Here is a 23,691-nt window from a genome sequence, read left to right on the forward strand (position 1 = left end):
TTCTTTGATTCTTGGATATACGGTAAGAATACGAACAAATAAAACATGTGATTCCTACATTCATTAATTTATTCAATTTCATTTTAACAATTATTATGTAGATATAAATATACGCCATCGCACTCCAATGCATATACATTAATTTATATGTTTTATTATATTTATATTAGAATGTAATTATCTAAATACAATACTTAAAACCATATTTTGAAGGTTTTTTTAATTAAAATATTTCAATTTAGTTACAAATGTGTTAATTTCTTTAGACTGTACTAAACTATAATAAACAATGACTGTATAATGGTGGATTTCTTTATTGTTATGTTTCACTTATTTTTAAGTATCGTATTATTCATCAAAGAGTTATAAGTTTAATATTTTCAATTATTACTCGGTATCTATTCAGTTATATATTATAATAATAAGTAAATAAATACTATATGTCTATTTATTTTGTTTAGCATCCAGTTTACTAATAAATGAAAAATGCATAAACGTTGCAATTTCAAAAGATTTTATAATTTCAACTTTTAAAATTAAAAATTTTATAGATTTTCTCACTTAATTATTCAGAAAAATTAGAAATCATTTTAAATATGTGGAGTTTAATATAAATATTAATGTACATAGTGTTGACTAGATTTTATACTATATTAAATAATATGAAAATGCCTTAATTTCAATATAATTTAAAGCTTATTACAAGTAATTCAAGGCACTTCATTCATTAAAACCTACAGTGTAATTTAAAATTTTTAATTATTCAGTTTTAAAATATAAATGAAAATATGATGACATAAGTGGAAGTGAATTGTTTATTAAAATAGCGATATCTTATTGAACAAAACATTTATTTAACAAAAGGAATCAATAAAATATCTATGAACGGAATGGATTTTTTTTCTCTAAACTTGTTTATCAAAATTATTCAAAAATGAGTCAATAGCACAAACATCAATATATTGTGAAAACATTCTTTTTCGATATTTTTATAAAATTCGTATTTTATAACAAAACATTCTTATCAATGGTAAATAATGTTCAATTAAAAAGGAAAATGAGTACTATTGAGAAAACGCTTACCAATAATCCCAGAAGACTTGATGATCCGCTGGGGACTGTTGACGCGTTGCCTCTCTCCTCCTCCACCCTGATCAGGATCTCGCTCACGTTGCTGATGCCCTTGATAGCGATCCGGTGAGCCGCTTCTCGATTTACTACGCCACTCCCAGTCCTCGCTGCGACGCTCCCCTGCAACCTTTCGAAACTGCGAATGTTACGTGGAGGTTAGGATTCTCAGGAAGGACACAGCGGCAACATGTAGGGGTTGAGCTAGCTGCGCAGCCACAAGAATTTTTATAATGCAGGAACAATTAATTTTAATTCACGTGTATGTGTGCACATGGCCAATTTTTTTTAGCATTGAGGGATCGAATCAGCCAAGCCGAAATATGCTGTGATTATATGATATATTTAAATTAATAAATGATAATCGCTGTTGTTATTTAACGAAAAATTGTGCTTTTACAAGAGACTGCTTTTCGACAGAAGCTCATTGTTTTTAACAAAATTTTGTACTATCCAATAATTAAATCTAGATATTTACTTTCATATAAGAGATTCGGAATTTTATTTGGAATTGTAAAATTTATCGAGATGCGTTTAGATAGTTTTAGAATTTATTCACAAATTATATATATATATGTATATATATATATATATATATATATAAATGGAATTGGATTCTTGACTGTAAGAGAATCTAATCTATAATAATCAAAAATCGAATGCCAATAGATATTAAATTTTTTCACATGTAGTATAATAAATTTCCTATAACAATTCAATTTTTAGCATAATATATCACGTCTAATTAAAATAGAATTTTATTTTTATGTAATATAGAGAAAAACATTAAATTATTTTTTATATGTTATATGTCAATTGCTCCTTTCGTTACCTAATGTAAAAATGATATTTTCTAGACTTTTTATTATTATTTTTATTTTTATTTTTATTATTTCTTTTGACTTATTGAAAAATTGTGTTCCATTATTTTAAATTCAAGTATTTTATTTGCTTTTATATTTGCCTATTTATAAATATTACTATATTATTTTTCATTTTACTTCATGTTAATACATTGTATATAAATTATTAAAGTCATTATAAGTAAAAAAAATGTTTTATGTTACATAAACGTTTGTTTTTTTCATTTGAAAGCAGACCACTTTATACTTTGTAGTTTGAATCCTTGAGAAATGTGGTACAAACGAATTAATATCGTATACTGTATAAATTTAAGCATGTGAACTTTCTTACCAATGTATACAAGAATGTATGTTGAACAATTCATGCTCACTACTATACATGCTCGCACGTGCAGTCATTTCGTTATTCTATGATGCACAACATTTTATTACGAACGTTCTACGTGCAGATTTACCGTGTTTAAACATCGGGTGTTATGAAATAATTGTAATATGAATTTAATTGATTTAACGTTTAAATATATCTTCATTATTAAAATATCCTCTATTTATATATTCGTTATAGTATTCTTATTTGTATGCTTACGCATGTATTTGATTATGCGAATGTGTAAACACATATGTTCATATATAAGCCATAGGAAGTTAAATTTCAGTTTTTCCACTTTTATGTGAGTAGAAATTGCATTGCTTAAATATTCATAAATTAATTTTATTTTGTCGTATTTACCTAATAATGTGATAATGTGAATAAATAATACTAATAAAATAATAGTAATAAAATGAAAGATTTATTATAATTTCGAAATATCTTATAACAGCATGGACGTCAAATGTTTAAATTGGGTAAGAAAGGTTTTTTATTGTTAAAATCAGGCATTTAATATTATAATTCGTCTTATGATTAATAGAAATTTTAAGAGGAATATTAATTTTGAATGAAAAATTTTTCTATCTACATTGTTTAATATCGAATTTGTTCAGTCATTTGAAATATCGTTAATACGAAGGATACTACATTTTTATAACCAGTTTTTGTAGATTATATTTTATGCCTTCAAACATCAGTTATAGTTTATGGCCCGAGATTTAGTCGAGAGACTCCTTTATTAAAGTAATACCTCGTTAAGTCATTGATATAATAAGATATAAATACTTTGACAAACTTTTGTATGATCTAATGCATATTAAAATGTAAAAACTTTTATTTCTAATAGCAAATTAATTTTCTTACTACTTTATGTTACTATACAAACTATATATTTTAAGCCATAACCAGATATAATGTAGAATTACTATATAGTTTTTATTTATTATGTAGTTTATTATATAAATATGTTTGTACAGCATATATATTTTTATCGATTCAAGTTCATACATGATTTATGTATTTATGTATGAAAATACGATCCCCTTCTCTGATCTCAAGAATTTGCATTTTAATGCTATACAGCAATATTACAGAAAGTCTTATATCATTTTATTCATAGGGTAGTATTCTATCTACAACTCACTTTCTCTTCGTAATATATTTTCGGTTGATCGCCGAAATTGAAGCAGTGAGACATTTCATATTTCTACTCTAAAAACTGAAAAATTCGTTGTATATGTAAAGATGTGAGAATAACATCTGAACAGCGAATATGATTACATCTTGTTTCTTACGTTTACCTTCTTGGGATTTTAAATAAAATAAAAGCATTTCCTTTTCAGACATTACGTAAAGTCCTTAGTATTCAAATTACTAACGACAAATCAAATTTTATGTCCGATTATTAGATAATTTATCGATTGTTACTTATTATAAATTCTGTTTTCCATTAATTTTCTGTTCGTAGTTTCCAAATACAGACTGTGTAATTTAATGAAGTTCTTCTTCCAACAAAATATAATTATAATTATATTTCTAAATAAATATAAGAAAAAATTATAATGCAATTTTTAAAAACATGGAAAAATAATTGTATTTGAAATCTTTAAGAAAATTTATGCATTTTTATTAAATACAACATAATTAAACAAGAGAAATAAGTATCAAGCATATAGAATTATATATTTAATGTATAGTCAATTTTAAATTAAAAAAGGCATAGAGAAAACAAAGAAAAAACTAAATTAAAAATAATACCATTCAATTACTTATTAATATTAATACAATTCTAAGAAAATAAACATGTACAACCATATTTAATATAATAATTCTACTTAAATCTATAATCTATAATGAGAAATGAAAAATAATATAAGATTTTAGCTTAGATTAAGATGCTTTAAAATTTAACTTAATATCAATAGGCATAGAAACGAATATATTTTTGCAATAATTCATACGCATAACCTGTTAATATGGAAATATTTACATAATACACGTTCAAATACGTTTTTACATGTATTTATGAACAGATATTCTATTATACATTTTTTATAACGTTACAGTTCATGTTTCCAAAACGAAACGTTTGATAAATTCAGTTGAGAGGCAATTAAATAAATTAGGCTATTACCTATTGAATGAAGCAATAAGAAAACTTTTATAATGTATATACTAAATAATCTTCATTTACAAGTATTTATAATTATGATAATTACGATTTCCTTCAATATTTTGTAAAATCAATAAATAGCAGATATCGTCTGTGGTGCGATATACATGAATGTTTAGAAAAACAAATTCGATCTCTTATGGCTTCTAATTGATAAGTAGTACATACTTATATTAGTTTATAATTCTTTTTTCAAACTGCATATGGCATTGCTATAATAGCGAAGGAAAATAAATTAACATAAAAAGTATTTATATTCTTTGATTAAACTTTAAATATAAATTTACATAAAAAAAATGGAATAATATAAATGTTAGTGCTATCAACGTATAGAGAAACAAAAATATTTATGAAAAATTCTATCTGTTAATCCATGAAATCGATAGAAAGTGTGACATTATCTATAAAAACTTAAAAAATTTGAAAATTTTATAAATTTAAATATGACTAAATTTAAAAATTTAGATAAAGATTTAGAGAGAAAAAATTATTGTACATTTAAAAATTTACTATAATGATTTAAAAGTTATAGAGCTCAACACTTTTTATACAGAATGAAGTGTAAAATTAAAAAACGAATAATAGTTTAAATATAAATTGAATTTTAATAACTATTTATATAAATCATACATACATTATATTGAAAAAAATTTTTTTTTAAATAATATTAATAACTACAAATGCCAATTATATTATAATAAATATTTCAAAATAAAATTATCTTATAATTCTATAGATAAAGATCGAAATATCTAACAAGAATCGAAAATTAAAAATAAGAAAACAAAAATTAAAAATAATCAATCCTGCTCATTTATAAATTATATAAATTCTAATCTTTAAAGTGATATTAAAACATGCAAATTATTGAATATAAATGGTAAAAATGTGTAAATAAATATTAAAATAGTAATTCAGCTATTTTAAATACGAATAATTCACTATTTTTATTGGGATTATTTATTGGTATTTAATTATATAAATATAATAAAATATTATATGCATATTATAAAGTTCAATTAATGGTACATTTTTGTATATATTTCATAATTGAAAGCGATAATTTATTTATTAATTTTGTTAGTTGTATATCTTATGTTTTATTACGAGTTAGTTTAAACGAAGCTTAACTCAATTATTCATTAATTATAAAAATATATCTTAAAAATTTTTCATAAAATAATTTTTTATGTAATTTTCACATAAAAATAGTATTATCACATACAAAATAGTATTTCACATCTATACGTGCAAATTTGTCCATTTGTACGTGGTATTAATAGTAGTCCGATAATCCTCTCTGTTATTCGGATCTTCATTAAAAGCGGAATTCCTCCCACCTCTTATCAATTTAGTCTGCCCATTTTGAAAGAATTTATTCGGAATACCGTCCTTCTAAGCCTTGGTAATATGATTCATTAAACTATATTAATTATTCAACGATAATAATTGGTAATTAGTTAGTATATTAAGTAATGGTTGAATGTCGAAAAATTCATAGCATTTGATTGTTAATTTGTGCCAATACATGATACATTAATATTACTTCATGACTTTCTAAAAATTATGCTTCCTCTACTAACTAATATAGATATTTTATTTTAATTTTAAGTTAAATTTAAGTTAAATTTTGCACATTTCTACTTTTCATATCCTAAAAAATATTCAAAGATAATTTATATAGAATTAATATTTTTTAAAATATGGTATATTTAAGGAAGGAAATTTTATAATGTAAATACTCGTTTATTAAAATATTTTTTAAACTATTAATAATATAGTTGTGAAATATTTAAATATAATAATTTCATTTTGTTTTTTTTATTTTTTATTTAGTTAAGCGAAGAGTCAATTCGAGTGATCATTTGAGATATATTGAACTTGGACGGACATATTAATCAGAAAAACTGAAAATTAAGTTTCAACGTTAATGCCGCATCGTTTATTCGTCCTTTTTCTTTTGCTCCTGTTACTCATAAAGGAATATCACACGATAAGTATTCATTACACTGTTTACGGGAAACGACAGAAAAGAAAGAGTAATGGAAAGAAGAAAAAATTGAATAAAGTAAAGAGAGAGAGAGGGAGAGAGAGGGAGAGAGAGGGAGAGAGGGAGGGAGAAGGTGATTCAGTCGAATCGATGGCGTCGAAATCAGTGTTTACTAAAAATTTATCCGTCGCATGTTTCAACCCTTCGCCGGAAGATTATGAAGATGCTATTTTATCATATATTTGAAGAAACAATTTGCATTGGTGTGCTACTCTTGCCAGCCGCACATTATGCAAAACGTATAATAAGTGTTCTTTATAGAGTGACAAAATCTCTAATCTCTTTCATAAAGGTCTATGACTGTCGGGCTTCAAGATAGATTTTGCAGCTATTTTCTTCAAAATAAAGAAATTTAATATGAATTTATTCTCTAAGAAAATTTATAATTCAGAGATCTATTTTATATTCTATTGAAAATAATTTTGAAGATTATCAAATATTTCATTATGATTTAATCTACGAATTACAAAAGTAGCAATTATCGCAATAAGTTTGTATATTCACGACTGTCATACGATGTATGTATTGTATATGATGTATAATTGTAATATGATGTATTATATATACATATACATATTATACATACAGTTTCATGGAATCGTGCTATTAAACAGATATATACAGCCAAAATAATGAATGGAGATTGTGGTTTCGGACAACCGTACCTTCTCTAAATCCTTGAGACTAGCCGGTGAAACATCCGAATGTCGTCTAAGATCGGGGCTCCTTGGTGGTACAAGGCCAGCACCAAGTGAGCCTGATGGTCCTATTGCCTGAGAGCCAAGACGCGCATCACTATGACGTCTCTGCAGGCCTTCGAGCATTGGAACTTCCAATGAACTTTCTATTAAATCAGTTCCAATAGGTAGTTGATCGCGTGGTGTTAACTTACGTCGGCATACACTACATCGCCACGTTTGCTAAAAAAGTAATCGATATTATTTACTTTATTCTTATTAATTTAAATCTAATATAAATATTTTAACTTTATAAAAGATTACAAAATTTATGCTAGATGACACATTCATGCGTTCTCGGAAAAAGTAACTAACTTCATGCAAATTGCTTTTATATTAAATATTGCATAAAGGTGATTTCGTACTCTAAAATAAACTTTTATACGAAGTACATAAAAATTCAGAAGACAATGATATTATGTACTCGAAGAGTACTAAATATAATAAAAATAGTTCAGAAATATATCTTGTTAGGTGAAAATATGAAATACCTTTTATAATTCATTTGAAAAATGTTGGTACATTTTTTAAATCTTAAATTCTAATTTTAGTGAAATATTAATAAATGTACTACACGAGCATGTAAGTACAGTGAAATTATTAAAAAATTTTAAACGTATAAAACTCAGGAGAGTGTAGTTATTAAAAAAAAAAAAAAAAAAAAAAAAAAAAAAAATGTATCAAGCAGTATGAAAGCACATTATACAGAATTTCAATTTAGCAGTATGAAAGCACATTATACAGAATTTCAATTTTTTTTATTTCGCTTATTATTATTGTTATGCTAATATCGTATAGAAGTAATTACAGGATCATCGGAGTCGGCAGTTGTTGAATAAGAAGCACAGTCTTCGCACACCTTTCGCTGACACTCGTAGCAAATCCTTGTGAAGTCCTCTGGTTTAATAGACTTTATACATACTCTACAAGCCGCCGCACGATTTACTGGTTTTTCTTGCTCTGCTTTTCTGCAGGATGTTTAAAAGCACGAGTATCACTGTGATTAATATATATATATATATATATATATATATATGAATTCCATAATTTAATATTTTCTCTCCGGCGAGTACTATGTAACAGTGACACGCGATTAAAACAAATTATTGTTCCTTTTCAACACTTGGAAGCTTTTCATTAATATTTATCATATGATAAAAAAATATCTTTTTTAATTGAAGGAAAAATGACTTTTAATAAATAAAATTTTTTTTATCTCTTATTTAAATAGAGGATTGACGTTGTTAAAAATGTTTTAATGATGAAATTGACAATAACAAAAAATAGCTATTTGATAAGAAATATTTTAATATAATGATAAGAAAAATTTTATATCGTATATATTTTTTTAATTACTACAATAAGAATTTTTTATATAAAAAATTTTTTTTTATATAAAAGATATTGAACATCAAAAATTAAGGTAAATATTTTAATGAATTAAGTTTAATGAAGTAAGAATTAGTGCTAATACTCGGAAATAATTATGTTGTAGTTGAAACTTTTCTACCTAATCATGTTTTAATACAATAAATTTCACTAAATACAATTTTCATATAATTTTTATTTTAACAAAATAAAATATTGTGGCATTATTGTAACATATTTTCTTTTTCAAAGTCGTCAAAGTAATAAGATTCTTTTTGATTATTTATAAAAATTTTAACTATATTATATTATTATATTATATGTTAACAATAATTTTAACTACAGATAAAATACTTCTATGAATTAGAAATTATATTTACAGTTCAAATAATATAGCAGTATATAGTTTAATTGATCAACAGTTGATCTTACACTTTAGGAAGCTCAATTATGGGTGCGGTTTCTTTATACTGGATATTCTCCACAGGCGTAACCTTGGCTGGTGTTAGCTTGGCTACTAAAACAGGTAAAACACGAAAGAGAAATGAAAAAAAAATTTTACAGACAAAAAGATCAAGAAAATGTTAACTTCAATTCAGTGAGATACATAAGTGCTTATTAATTTTAAGAATCAATTTATTGTAATAGCAAACAAGTTAGACAGTTAATTACGTTAAATAAAAATGTTGATTTCATTTAATTCAATTCAAAATTATTAAATTTAATGCTTTTGGAATAAAGTATTGAGATTCCTATTGTCAAAACATAATAATTGTTTCGTAATTTGAAAATCAATATTACTTAAAATTTTTCACAAAGGTTTAGAAATCTATAAATTTTCTTATGCTGCCAATTTCTATTTATTAATAGTAATTATTTTCTTCCTCCGATTCTAAAGTACAATTCATCTATTATGAATTTTTAACGGAGAATAATTGAAATATAATTGAAAGCCTTTTGTAACAGAATTGCTCCTTATTTCATTTCAGTTACAATAATTCATGAATTCGTTTAAAAATTAAAATACTGATGCTTATATTAGCCAATTAGACAATTTATTTAAAAATTAATATTCATATTTTTAGATAGTAGTTTTGTACTTAATTTTAATTATTCTAGATAATTATTTATCCTAATTTTTTAAATAAAATTAATTATTTTGCCATGTATCCTCAATTCTATATACTTTTTTCTATAATATAAATATAATGTATAGTTTGCTGTATAAAATGAATATATCTAATGTGTAAACATTAAATAATTTTTTTTTTTTATAATTCACCGTACTCTAATTTTATTATTAATCCAATTATACTACATTCAATCTATTTTACAAACTGAATAAATCACTATATTAAAAAATATTATTTATTATCGTTATATCAGTTTAGAAAAATTTTATTTTCAATATTGATGAACGTACAATTGATATCTATGGATATCAAAATCTACACACACTGATGGATCATATTGGTGTTAGTAAAACAGGAGATGGCTATACTTTCTATGCATTATATTACATCTTTGGTACAAGAGGCAGAAAAAAAATTGATTAATCTCAAACAAGTTCTTCCTATTCTCTCTCAGTATAAAAAAGTAAATCATTCCACGAAAACCATACCAACGGCTTGGAAACGTTGAACCAAATTAAAACAAGAATGCATTGTTATAAATTTATTCTACGATTCATTTCTATCTCATAAAGTTAATAATTAAATATGAATATATTGTCTTAAAATAAAAATAAAACATTTATGGTAATCTATTATTGCACAATGAGATATTTTTTATTTACATTTCGAATTCTTCTATTTAATTCATTATTTATTTCTGTCGTATACAAAAGGAAATATTGTACTGTTTCTTAAATATTGAAATATTCATATATGCATTTTGCGAGGTTAAGTTTTTTTTCTTCTACACTTATATAATGAATCGATGTCAAAAGCCTTTCATCTATCTCAATCGTTTTTAAATGAGCACATGTCAATAGTTTATAGGTATATCACATTCTGGTTCCCTTCGTTTTACAATAAAGCTAAAATTTGTTAAATATTCTCCTAAAAGCACGGAACGAATTCTTAGAATAGGAAAATACAACAGAATTAGAAGAATATCATTTTACATTTATTGCTATTGTATTTTAGTATACTTGAACCAGTATTGACGTATTGTTAATTTAACTTTACGTACGTTCTTTAAAAATGTAATGAAAATACTGAAACACACACAAAGATATTTTCATTTTCCAAATGATATATAAAAATATTTAAAATATCTATTCTAGAAAATTTTGTTAATATACTTAGAATTATTATTCTTTATTTATTGGGAAGATTATGTATATTTTTATTACTTTATGACTTATTAAATGATATATTATTCTGACTAGTCATTATTAATTCAATACAGTTTTTTTATTATTTTAATTTGAAGTAAAACGATAAATAAGTTATGATAATAGACCTTTTCTAAATACGCAATTTTTAACGAATGTTGAAAATATTTTATAGAATTTATATATACCAAATAAGCCATAGAAGTCTAAATGTATTACATTATTTATAGTACAGCTTCATTAAATGTAATATATGCTCTTTTTATATGTAATTATATTTATGCTTAAGCTATTAAAATTATATAATTTACAATTATGAAATAATGAACATCATAGTTAGATATTTCAGCATGTAAAAGATCAAGCATTTCAATCTCAAAAGATTATCAAATTATTAAAATTAAAAAAATAAATTGTAATAGATACTAATCATAAAAATATTTATAAGACAACAGTAATTAATTCTTACCGTTGCCAGTAGCTGTCATAAGGTCCGTACCAATTTGTCTAAGTTTGCTAAAAGTTCGTCCGCCATCTTCTGATGTCGCTGTACTAGAATTGGCCTCTGGTTGTGTTGTAACCATCTATAATTAAAAGAAAAATTTAATCGTTAAAAGGGTTAAGTTGATTAAATTAATTGAAGCGATTTATTTAATTATATTTTAATGCATATAAATATTTAGAATGTAAATTATTGAAAATAAAAATTTTGAAATTATTAATTTATATGAGTTTTTTCGATTATTGGTGCCTGAACATAGCTAAGTAGCTTATGCTGTTCATATATAAATTAAGATATCGGTAAATGTTTCTTGTTGTAGAAATCAAATACTTAATAATATTCTCTTATCAATAATTCGATAGAAATTTATTTAAGCAATTTATATGATAATATATTGTAAACGAGCTATGATGTAAAAAAGAAATTTATTTAAATCAGTAACGTAGATTAATCGACAGATTGCTTGACCTTTTGTTCTATTACTATCAAGTATATTCTACTACCTTAGCTCAAATATAAATTAATTAACTTGCCCTTCTACTAGTACCATTGTATTATCAATAGGTTCATAACAGTGTAGTTTAATTATTTGATTCGTAGGTTATGAGCTACTACACCACAAACACTAATTGCACTAAAATTTTAATTTGTATGCGTTCCTTAGTGTTGCTAATGTGAGAAACAAGAAAAGTTCATAAATAGCCTTAAAAATCAAATTAGTTATCTTATTAAAATTGAGTATCATTTATATTAAATATTGACCATATACATAAACTCATTCAATCGACTCAACTATTATTATTTCCAAAAAGCTTAAATAGTATGATTCAGTAAGAATTAGGGTATATGCTAACGTATAATGTTTTATAATGTTTTCAGTAAGTATCATACAAAATAGAATGATAAACATTGTAGTAATGTTATATTAGGATAAAAAAGGAATAGAGAAGAAAGAAAGAAATATTAAGTAGAATGAAACCTGTGCAATGACAAGTGGTTGGGCAATGGCTTTGCGAAGTAAAAATAATACGAAGGAAAGTCAGTTGAAAGCATGACAATATTATTTAAAGAGTCAGGCACGACATATGTTTTTCTATAAAATATTGTTATTAATATTAATGATTTTATATTGTCGTAATAATAACTAAAGGTATCAATAAAATTTTTTCTCTATAACTAGACAATCAACCATAGAAAGTATAATTTTTTAAAAGAGTGTAAACACAATTTTAATGGGTAATTAATGTTATAATGCAATTGTTGGAGATTATTCATATAATTGTACTGATTATGATTGATATATATGAAATTATGACTTTTTTTTATTAAATTATAATATTGTAACATTAATACCTTTTCTTAATATAATTTACATGTCTTTCATCCTGATATTAATTTTTTCAAATATTTTATTAAAAATCTAGCTACATGAAATATTATTTTCATTTTATATTTTCTTTCATTATCAAATTTTTTTTAATTCTTTACTTTTGTTACTACTAATATCCAGTTCTATATATTTTTATTAGATATTAAAATTTATTCTGGTTTTTCATTTTATTTAATTAAAGCTTCAAGACATTAATTTAGTACATATGCTATTTTAGATTATGTCTTTCTCTAATCAATCTTTTAATTTATTTCTATGCTTTCTTTATCCCACATTCTACTTTTTTCATTTCCATATAATATTATATATAATTTTTTATATTTAAACTTTTCACCTTCTTTTCTTCTCGTCATACATCTTTATTATATACTATATATCTTACAACTTCTGTTATGCGTTCTTGTGCTCTCTTATTTAAATTTCATTGGTAATGCATATTCTTTCATATTTTCATTATTGAAGCTGTAACACATCCATTATTCTATTATTTGTATTATTGCCTTTGTTTTCTTAATAATTTCATTCGTTAGAGTTTTATTCTTATATTTGAATCATATATTTTTTTTAAATTCTCTTGTTTTTCTTTTTTAACACATATAACATGGTACTTTATTTCTTTACAACTTTTATTTAATTATTTTTTCATTGTTATTTTTTCTTATAATTCGACATTATATACAAAAATTATTTTTATTTCAGCAATTAAGTTTTACAATTTTTAACTTAGATTTTTTTTATTCTGCTTTCTTCTTTCATTCTTATTTGTATATTAATAATACTGTGTTATAATTGTAGATATTTTTTTTCTGAATCCAATGAAGCATTCTTTAAATATCGTATTATTAATTCTACGCCTACGACTAACAGTTTTTTTTTTGTTTTAGAAATTTTTCTACATTTTCCTACCCAATAATTTTTAATTAGCACTTTATCAATAAAAACAAACGAAACTATCGTAATTTGTTACAGTTAATCTTGCATTAAATAGCCTTAATTATGGCTAGTAGCGTCTGACGACAGTGTTTGGAATTTGTAATGAGTCAGTAAGAAAATAAAAAAAATTTTTTTTTTCAATTGTATGTTTATATTTTATTCTCTGTTTTTAAAACATAAATAAGGTTTCTATTGTTGTTTATTAATTTTGATTTCAAATTATCCTCAAATTATCATTTTTTTTCCCCCAATTTTTTATGTTGTTTTTCTTTTTATTTCGCATTTTTACTTTCCATTATTTTTTCAATCACAGTATTGATATATTTTTCTTCTTTCTATATTTTTTATATTGCATAAATTTTATTTTATTTCATTTGAACTCATTTCCATTTAAATAAACTAAAATTATGTAGGTGGTTTAGTGATTCATAATAGTTTTTGATAATTATTATCAGCTAAATTCTTATCATATTTCTGTATTTTTTTTTACTTGCCCCGTGTATATATAGTTTCTATTTTGAATAGAAAACTTTATAGAAAAATTTGTTTCTATTAAGAAACATTTTTTATTTATTACGCTTTTATAAAATTTTTCTCACAGTTGTTTATATCTCATTTAACTCAAGTAATTGTCCTTTGTTTACCATACACTTAATTTGTTATTAAGCACACAATATCATTTTTAATGAAAGTGTATTATTACTTTACTTTATAAATATTTATAAATATTTTTCTTGTAATTTCTGTGTGGTATAATCAAATTATAATAAAATTCTTTTGATTATTCATTTACAAAAATTCGCTTTTATGAAACATTTCTCAATTATTTATGAAATATTCTTTGAAGATTATCATATTTTAAAAACTATTAATTTATATAATTTTACATGGCAAATTTTCAATTATTTTGTTTGCTATTATATTTTTCACTTACTTATTTACAATAATCATCTTTATAATATTATATTTTAACCGTGTATTTGTACGATTACACATGTATACTCTAATTTTACCTTTCATTTTAAATATGCAAAAGTTTTCAAAATTAGTTTTCTATTTCTCTCATTATATTTATCTCCCAGTTTCCTTTTACACGATGTATGAAAGAAATCATTCTTTAATTTTCTATCTAATTCGTCAAAAATTGAATGGATATAAAAGTTTAGAAGTAAGTTGATGAATAATTTTAATCATTGGGTAGTTAAAAAAATCTTTTCTTCTATTAATATTATTAAATACTTACAATATTCTATTTTGAAAAAAAAAAATTTTTTTTGTGAGAAAAAATTGAGTTTTTATTTTAAATCAGATAAGTCAATATGAATGCATAATATTAACATGAATTTATATTGTATAGTTCTGAAATTAGTTACTGAAATAAGCTTTTCAAGTATAAAAAAATTTACTTTTGTTTCTATTAAAATAATCAATGCAAATGAAACAAGTAGAAATAAGATATCGTTCAATTAATTGAATGTACAAACAATACTTACTTAAATATTATATGAATAAAAATAAAACATTTTATCACGTTACAATAGAGGAAATAATGAAGGAATTTATGGAGCGGAATTGAGATTATTTTTCTGAAAGCAAATAAAATTTAAAAAGCTTGTCTAAATTAAAAAAATAATTGAAATGATCAAATTATAGAATGAAGTTAATAAAGAAAAATATCACATTTAAACCTTTGAAAGTAAATATACACGGAGTGGAAAAACCAAAATATTATAGGTAGAATAATTATAAGAATATAATGCAATAATAATAAAAAGTGAAGAAATAAATACACTATTCCAGGTATAAAAAATGAATCAGATCTTTAATTATGGTTCAGTAGAATATATCTACAATTATTATAATTACACAATAATTGAAAATAGGATAATTGAAAATAGGATAGTTGGAAATAGAATAATTTCAATTTCTTCCAATTAAAAGTATAACATATATATTAATGAATAATATTAATGAATTATTAATATATTAATGAATAATCTATACAGAATATTAGATATTCTATTAAATAAACTTATATATTAACCTAGTCAATTATTTATTTATGTTCTGAAAATTTAATTTATGACATTAATAGTAGAAATTATTACCAATAATATTTGAAGTACTTACATCAATATTATAGTTTTTATCTCATGAATATTTCTGAAAGTATATTCTTTTTTTATATCTATCGTAATTTTCTACAAGTAAATGTACATCCCTAATGAAAAATAATGTATCTCTAGAAATACGTAAATGTAAGAGAAGCTAAAAGAAATAATAATCGAGTATCAATTAGTGTATATAATAGGTAATTGCAGAGTACAAAAGCGTCCGAAACAAAAGTTGTGAATATGAGCATTTTCATTACTTAGAGTAGTTGATACTGAATTGGTATTAGTGTTTGAAAGGTAACAGTAGATAATACTAGAAGTATACTTAATTACTTAATTACTTAATTAATAAATGATATTTTTATGCATACGTATGTAGAGAGAGAGAGAGAGAGAGAGAGAATACCATTTAGTATTTTTATATTATATTATTGCTTATTTAAAAGTTATTTATTATTTCATTATATTATTATATTATTACATAATTTTTATATTAATAAGCATTTGATTGAATATTTGTAAACTAAAAGGTAATAAGACATAACGTCACAATTATACTTTGACTTTTATGAAACAATGTTGGAAAATTTTTTTTCAACTACATTTCCTAATTTATAAATTCAAAATAACCATAGATCCATTTGTAAAAATCTTTGTTGAAAATCTGACATTTTTTTACACGCTTATAACCTAATGATTCTCATCTCTAGTTACCTTAATTACCGAAAACTCACCAGTATAAAAGAACCGTTATAAATTAATAAAAAAATTTTAAACTATTATAATTATTATAAAACTTATTAGCTCTCATACATAAACTCATAAGCTATTGGTAAATAATTGTTATAGTATACCCTATCAAAATAAAATTTATTATTATAAAACTCCACTAAAAACTTACAATTGTAAAAATAAATCATAAAATAATTTTTAAAAATATATGAAATATTGTGGACCAGATTTTGCAGCAATAAATGGACTAACATAAAGTTCAATTAATGAAATAAAATTTACAAAATAAAATTACTTTTATTCGATTTCAATCTAAGAAAATATTAATTTCATTTAAAGTACTTCAAATAGATTGAAAAAAAATTTTAAGAATTTTTTTTTTAATATACATGTGACATAACAGTATATATTGAATAAAAAATATTTTATTTTACTTTATTGAGTCTCTCAAAAAGTACGATTTATTTTTGATGTCAATAGTGTACGTAAACGTTTTATTTTTATTCTGTTATAAAAGAAGATTTATGATTTAAAATAGAAAGTAAATATAGTGTTAAGAACGACATATAATCAAAAACTTACAATCACGACGGTCGTAAAAAGTCTTCCTTGAAACTCTATAAATTTCATTCAGAACGTTATTCCACGAACTACTTTCATGAAGCAATATTGTGTATATATTTTAATGCTGAATATCTTAGATTCAGTATAATAATAGCACGAAAAATATTTAATGTAATTTTTTTAATTAAGCACAATTATTCTAAATTATAGTTTTTAGTTAAATATTTTTTTAATATATTTTAGATTATTTTCTTAATAAATTATGAGATATATAGTGTTACATTAATTTGACATTCTAGTAATTCAGCGACACTAGTCTATATTATAATATAGTCCTCATTAAAAAACAGATTAGATAAAATTAATCAACCAATTAAGAAATGTAGAATGGAATTGATTTTATTCAAAATTGAAAAGAATTGAAATTGATAATTCACACGATGAAACTTTGTACCTAAAAAGTATTTCGATATTTTATAAGTATAATTGAAATTTTATTGTTATTATATAAATGCGTAAAAGTAATTTCACGTTACGAATAGTGAAATAATAATCTATGCATATATATGTACTACATATAATTATGAAAAATTTATATATATAATATTTCTAAAAATAATAAATGCAATGTTTAGTAAAAATTTTATTATTCTTATATGAACTATAAACGTTAATAAAGTATCGACAATATTATCGACAATTTATTTTTAAACATGAAAAGTTATATTTAATATTTTAAAAAATGTGTACAATCATTTTTATTCTAATTATTTAATATGCAAGTACATATTCCGTTTATTGTATAATGTGTATGAATAACTTTTATTTTAGATCACTTTATCATACGTCTATTTTATTGAAATATATATATATATATATTATAATGCATATAAGTACATATATACTTTCGGAGGTGTTAATGTACATTTAACCATGTATAATAAAATAAATAAAATAATAGTTAAATGTATATTTGATATGATATTATTAAAATATTGAATTTAATACATGAATATATAATTCTAAGTATTATAATAAATGAACCTCAGAGTCGTTTCACTTTCAGTAACAAATAAAAAGATATGTTATACTGGAATGTTCATTTGCTATTTTGTAGTGGAATTAAGCTTAGAAGTTTCCATATGTATCAAATAAATCGAAGCGTACTAATAGCAATTGAAAGGGAGAAGTGGCAGAAAAAAATCGAATAAAATAAACGAAGACCAAGTATACGAAGATGGAAATAAGAAAAAGAGGATAAAGAAGTTTCTTTACTGAATACATCTTCGGTCAGGGTCAAGACGTCAGCAGCACAAGGGCATAACGATGCAATTTCTGGTGCGCGCGTGTATCCACGATATCATGCGCAATTCATTTTATGGTTCATGTAATAATAATCGCAACCCTTATTTTCGTCTAACCTGTATCTATAAACTTAAAAATACAATCCATTTTACTCATTTAAGATTAATGATTTTAAATTTTTATGCCTATTTTTTAAAATTAACTACTATCTAAGAAACTACTATCCAAGTAAAAATTTATATGGACACATATTAATATTCAACTTAATTTTTTTATATTATATTTCTTTATAATGATTATTATATATATTATTGAATATTACTAGAATTTGTATTTTACTAGAACTTATATCAGCTATTTATAATTATATTTGGTGTAATAACATAATTGAGAAATCATATATATATATATGCTTCACCGTATATTGTTTAAATGTACCGTGTACTGTTAACGCATAAATGTTTGTAATTGAACGAAAAATTTAAACTACGGCTTTATTTCTAAACTCAACGTAAAAAAAATATTATCATTATCCATTATATTTTAAACATTATTATAAATGTTTTTCCAAATAAGATTATTAATAAGAATTATTATTACGGATTAACGAAATATATAACAATTAAAGGCATCTAGAACTTATTCAAAGACTATAGTTGTAGTTAAAAATGTAAAATTAAATTTGCATCTCTTGAATTGCTTAAAATAATATAAAATTTTTATTTATTGTATTGTAAGTGATTTCCTTTATAATTAAGCCATTTACTACATACATTGATTAGCATATTTATTAGATAATACTTATTGGCTTATACTTTTATACGATAATAATTAATTGGAATTAATTTAAAAAACAAATAATTAATATTCCAAGTTCACAGAAGAGATTTAATCGAATTTATACTAAATCAGTAATACACGGATTTATATTACCTAATATGAAATATTTCAAACAATAGTAAGAATAAAGTAGTAGGATAACAAGTAAATGTACCTTCTTAACGAAGGACATTACGTTGGTTGGCAGCATATTGGTGGTTTTGTTTTAAATTCCTTGCCTTTGCAGTCTTTTACAAATACTCTCGTTGTACACTATTGCCGATGGCTCAAGAATATGCCAGCAACTAGAAATTTCTTTGCTTCTTATTAAAATTTCACATGGCATCTGCAATCCATGAAGATCCGAACACACAGCTGCTTTCTTTTACGTTGCGGAATAAAGAACAACTACTGCTTGGCTGACAAGCCAAGCTTTTGGAGGACAGCATGCCTATGATGACCAATTTTACGTATTTATTTTATTAATTCTTCTTCATAGCCTTGTCATTTATAATCTGCCCTTACCCGATGTGTATAATATTATTTTAATGGATTTTGTGATCTTGGAAAAGCTTGTAGATTGATCTCTGAAAAAAAAACGAAGAGTTATAAATATTAAAATATATTTGTGACACTATATATATATATATATATATATATATATATATATATATATATGATCATATATTTTTTACGTAAATAATTTAATTAAAATAAATTTATTTAGGAAATCTACATTATCTATAATGAAACAATAATTTATATACGGATATTGCTTATTTGCTTTCGCCAAACAAAACTTTAGGCCTTAAATGCTTTTCTGCTATTATTAATGTTTTAACTTTGCTATAACTGATTTGAATTATTATAATGTTAATTATTAATGTGAAAGTAAATATTTATGTCTCATTTAGCGTATAGTAAAAGAGAAAATATTATCAGAATATTTGTGCATGTAGATGAAATTAATTTATATTGAATGGTTGAAAAATATATTAAATGTATTCAATTATATAAACGAAAGATAATTATTGATATACTAGCATAGTTCTTCCTGTTAATATTGTTTACAAATAAGGATGTAAAAGTAATTGAGAATTTGTAAATCTATTCCTAAAAATTCTGAAACGCAATTATAATTAAATAATAACTGTAAAAATTTAAGAATTATTTATAGAATAAATTATATATATATATATATATATATATATATAGATAGATAGAATATATATTAATTATATATAGAATAGAAATAAACAAGAAAGAAGTTTCAAATATACTAAATGTTCTATAGCTTAACTGAGAATATAGTTTTAGCAACTTCAATAATATTCCTTAATGTGATATAATTAGTCAAATTGATTAACCGATGATGTAAAATAGGTAATATACCAATTGTATAAAATCGATTTCAAATTGGTAAATTTTAAAATTTTATAAAATGTTTTAATGCGGTATTAAAAGAAGTAGTAATAATATTATTGAATCATCTGTAAGTTTCGATATAAGTCTATTATCATTACAAAATTTTAGATGAGAGAATAAAAATAAAATCATGGTAAAACTAAGCTAATATAGTAATACGGTCGAGTAATCTTATTTGAGATAGAGTAACCCAATCATTGTAGTATAACTAGACAACATTTTAAAAATAAATTAAAATAAACGAAAATGAATAAAATTTTAATATACAATTTAGAAAATGAATTCTTTGTTGTTTTTTAAGTCCAAACAGTAAGTACAATCATTTACTTCACTAGTTAATAAATAAAAAATTTTATAATATGAATTTAGGTGGAACAAACAGACAAATAAGAACTTTTACGAAAAGTATAAAGTAAAACAATATTAAATAAAGTTTTAATAATCATTAATTTTGTATGAAACGAAATTAAATAGAAAAATATATGTTTTTTTTTTTGCTACAGTAAAATTACAGATATATATATATATATATATATATATATATATATATATATGTAGTAATATAATTAATAAATCAGAAGTAAATCTTTTGACAAATAATAAATATTTCACTCAAACTTTAAATAAAATAAAGTAATTTTCTATAAAATTGTAAGTATTAAAATAGAATAACAAATAAAAAATGTATCTGGGATTCATAATATCTTAAATGATAAATTATATTTAAAATTTTATAATTTCATTATAATGAAAATCTATAAGCCTTATAAATTTAGATATTTATATACATACATAGATTTTGTCATATTTTAGAAATTTTTTAAAACAATTTGGTAATTGAAATATTAAGATTCTTTTCATTTCAATTATTATTATTTCAAGAATCGTAATGACAATATGTGTAATATCGATATATATGTGTATATATGTGTAATATCGATAGATATGTGTATATATGTGTAATATCGATGAATTTTTATATGGTTTAATTTATAAAATTTATGACGACATTATGTATTTATGGAATGTCCCAGTAAGTTAAACTTTCATAATTTTATTACCTTCTTAATTAACATTTATTATTAGAAGGTAAGCTACATTTTAATTATATAACTGATAACATTATAATGAGTAAAGTTAAGTGCATATTTACAATCTATAACAGTACCGGCATGTTTATGATGTTTATTAAGTCTTGTATTGTATGTATATATAAATTGTATCAAAATTGTGTAAACTGATATATAAAATAGTAATAAATCAATTATGTACAAGTTCATTCTTACGATGGCAAAAAATTTAGTAAAGTTTACTAACATTTATATATGAAATAAATATTCAAAATCTCGTAAATGCTTAAATAATTTTATTTTTATTTTTCTTTTAATTCCCGTTAGTAAAGAAGAATGCTCCATAAGAATAGTTCAAAATTTTTATGCTCAATTAGTGTCTTATATTTTAATAGAATAGTGTATAATTTAATTAGTTAATAATAAACTTAAACAATTTTGTCTTTTAATTGTATGCAGAAGGGGAAGCAAATAATAAGATTGCACACCATAATTTATGTTACAAAAAGCTATTAAATATTGACTATAGAAAAAAATACATTTATTTATGTTCCATCACTAGCATTTATAAATAACAATAAATTCATAACAATATATTGATTTACTAGAAAAAATTTAGTTTTTTATCATATATTATATATTTAAACAAATGATTTGTTAAAATATGTTTATTCTTTTATAGTTCTATACTCAATAGTAAATACGTAACTGTTATTTTACTTAAATAACTACGATGTACAATGTAATAAACATAATATACAAATGTAATTATTTAAACATTATATAATGTAAGTAAACTATACTAATTATTTAAACAATATATGTAAATAATTTTTTTTACATTTCTACCAAGCCTGAAGAACTTTTTATATTGAAATTCTACATTATGAATACATGTAAATATTAAGAGAAATATTAATAATTATAATCTAAATTGTTAATTTAAAAAATTTTACTGTTTCGTTTTATTGTTCATAAACTGAATGTTTATGTACAATAAGCTAAAGAAGCATTAAAATCATTCAACATTATTGTAAGCTTAAAGGTGTAGTGGTGGCGCTGGCTAGATAATGGCTGCCACCTGTAGCTATTGATCGTGAAAGCAAATCTGAGTTCACTTTCTATCGGTATGACCCTACGAATTCTCGTTTCCTCAGTTTCAAAGTATTATATCAACGAGAAACTAATAACCCACATTTATATATGTTAGGATTTTTGTCTATTAGTGATATTGGCAATATTTTGACAAATTATAATGATACCTGATTTGATATATATTTTGATTAAGATATTTTATAATACCTTGATATATCTATTTTATTATACATACTCTATTCAACAACTTCAATCCTATGGTTGATCCTTCAGATCCTACGGTTCAATATTAAATAATAATTTTTTAATTTTCTTTACTATATTCGTATTCGTATGTGTTGAATCGTAGTCGTATGTGTGCTTTTGATTATATAGATGTTAAATTCAAAGTGGATAAATAATAAAAGAATGATTATTAGAAGAATTCTTAATATTCTCAAAATATGCTTTACAATAGTCAATAATATATTTACATAAATTTGTGAAAGAATTAAAAATTAGCAAAAATAGAAATTTATTGTATACTCCAAAAAATATGATGATTATATGATTATTAAATCACATGGTGATTGAAAAAAAAATGCATAATTTATGCATATATATTTAAAATTATATAATAAATTGATATATGATATTCTTATGAATACATTTTGTCTAATGCAATATATTTAGTATAAATAATATTAATTTAATATATATATATAATATGATATAA

The 23,691-nt window shown here is 22.7% G+C and overlaps 1 protein-coding gene across 1 annotated transcript in view; it reads right to left on the reverse strand.

Annotated features, from left to right (window-relative positions):
• Fife (regulating synaptic membrane exocytosis protein fife) overlaps positions 1-19,766 on the reverse strand; it is a 75,703-nt gene extending 55,937 nt beyond the window's left edge. Inside the window, exons 1-6 of the mRNA XM_011507412.1 lie at positions 19,562-19,766; positions 11,497-11,611; positions 9,122-9,206; positions 8,130-8,289; positions 7,250-7,504; positions 1,084-1,267 (exon numbers count right to left, since the gene is read on the reverse strand). Coding sequence (XP_011505714.1) covers positions 1,084-1,267; positions 7,250-7,504; positions 8,130-8,289; positions 9,122-9,206; positions 11,497-11,611; positions 19,562-19,597 — 835 coding nt within the window. The 5' untranslated portion in view covers positions 19,598-19,766. The remainder of the gene's footprint in view (positions 1-1,083; positions 1,268-7,249; positions 7,505-8,129; positions 8,290-9,121; positions 9,207-11,496; positions 11,612-19,561) is intronic.
• Between the last annotated feature and the right edge of the window lie 3,925 nt (positions 19,767-23,691).

This window comes from Ceratosolen solmsi, unplaced genomic scaffold, assembly GCF_000503995.2.
Source record: "Ceratosolen solmsi marchali unplaced genomic scaffold, CerSol_1.0 scaffold6, whole genome shotgun sequence".
Lineage (NCBI taxonomy): Eukaryota > Metazoa > Arthropoda > Insecta > Hymenoptera > Agaonidae > Ceratosolen > Ceratosolen solmsi.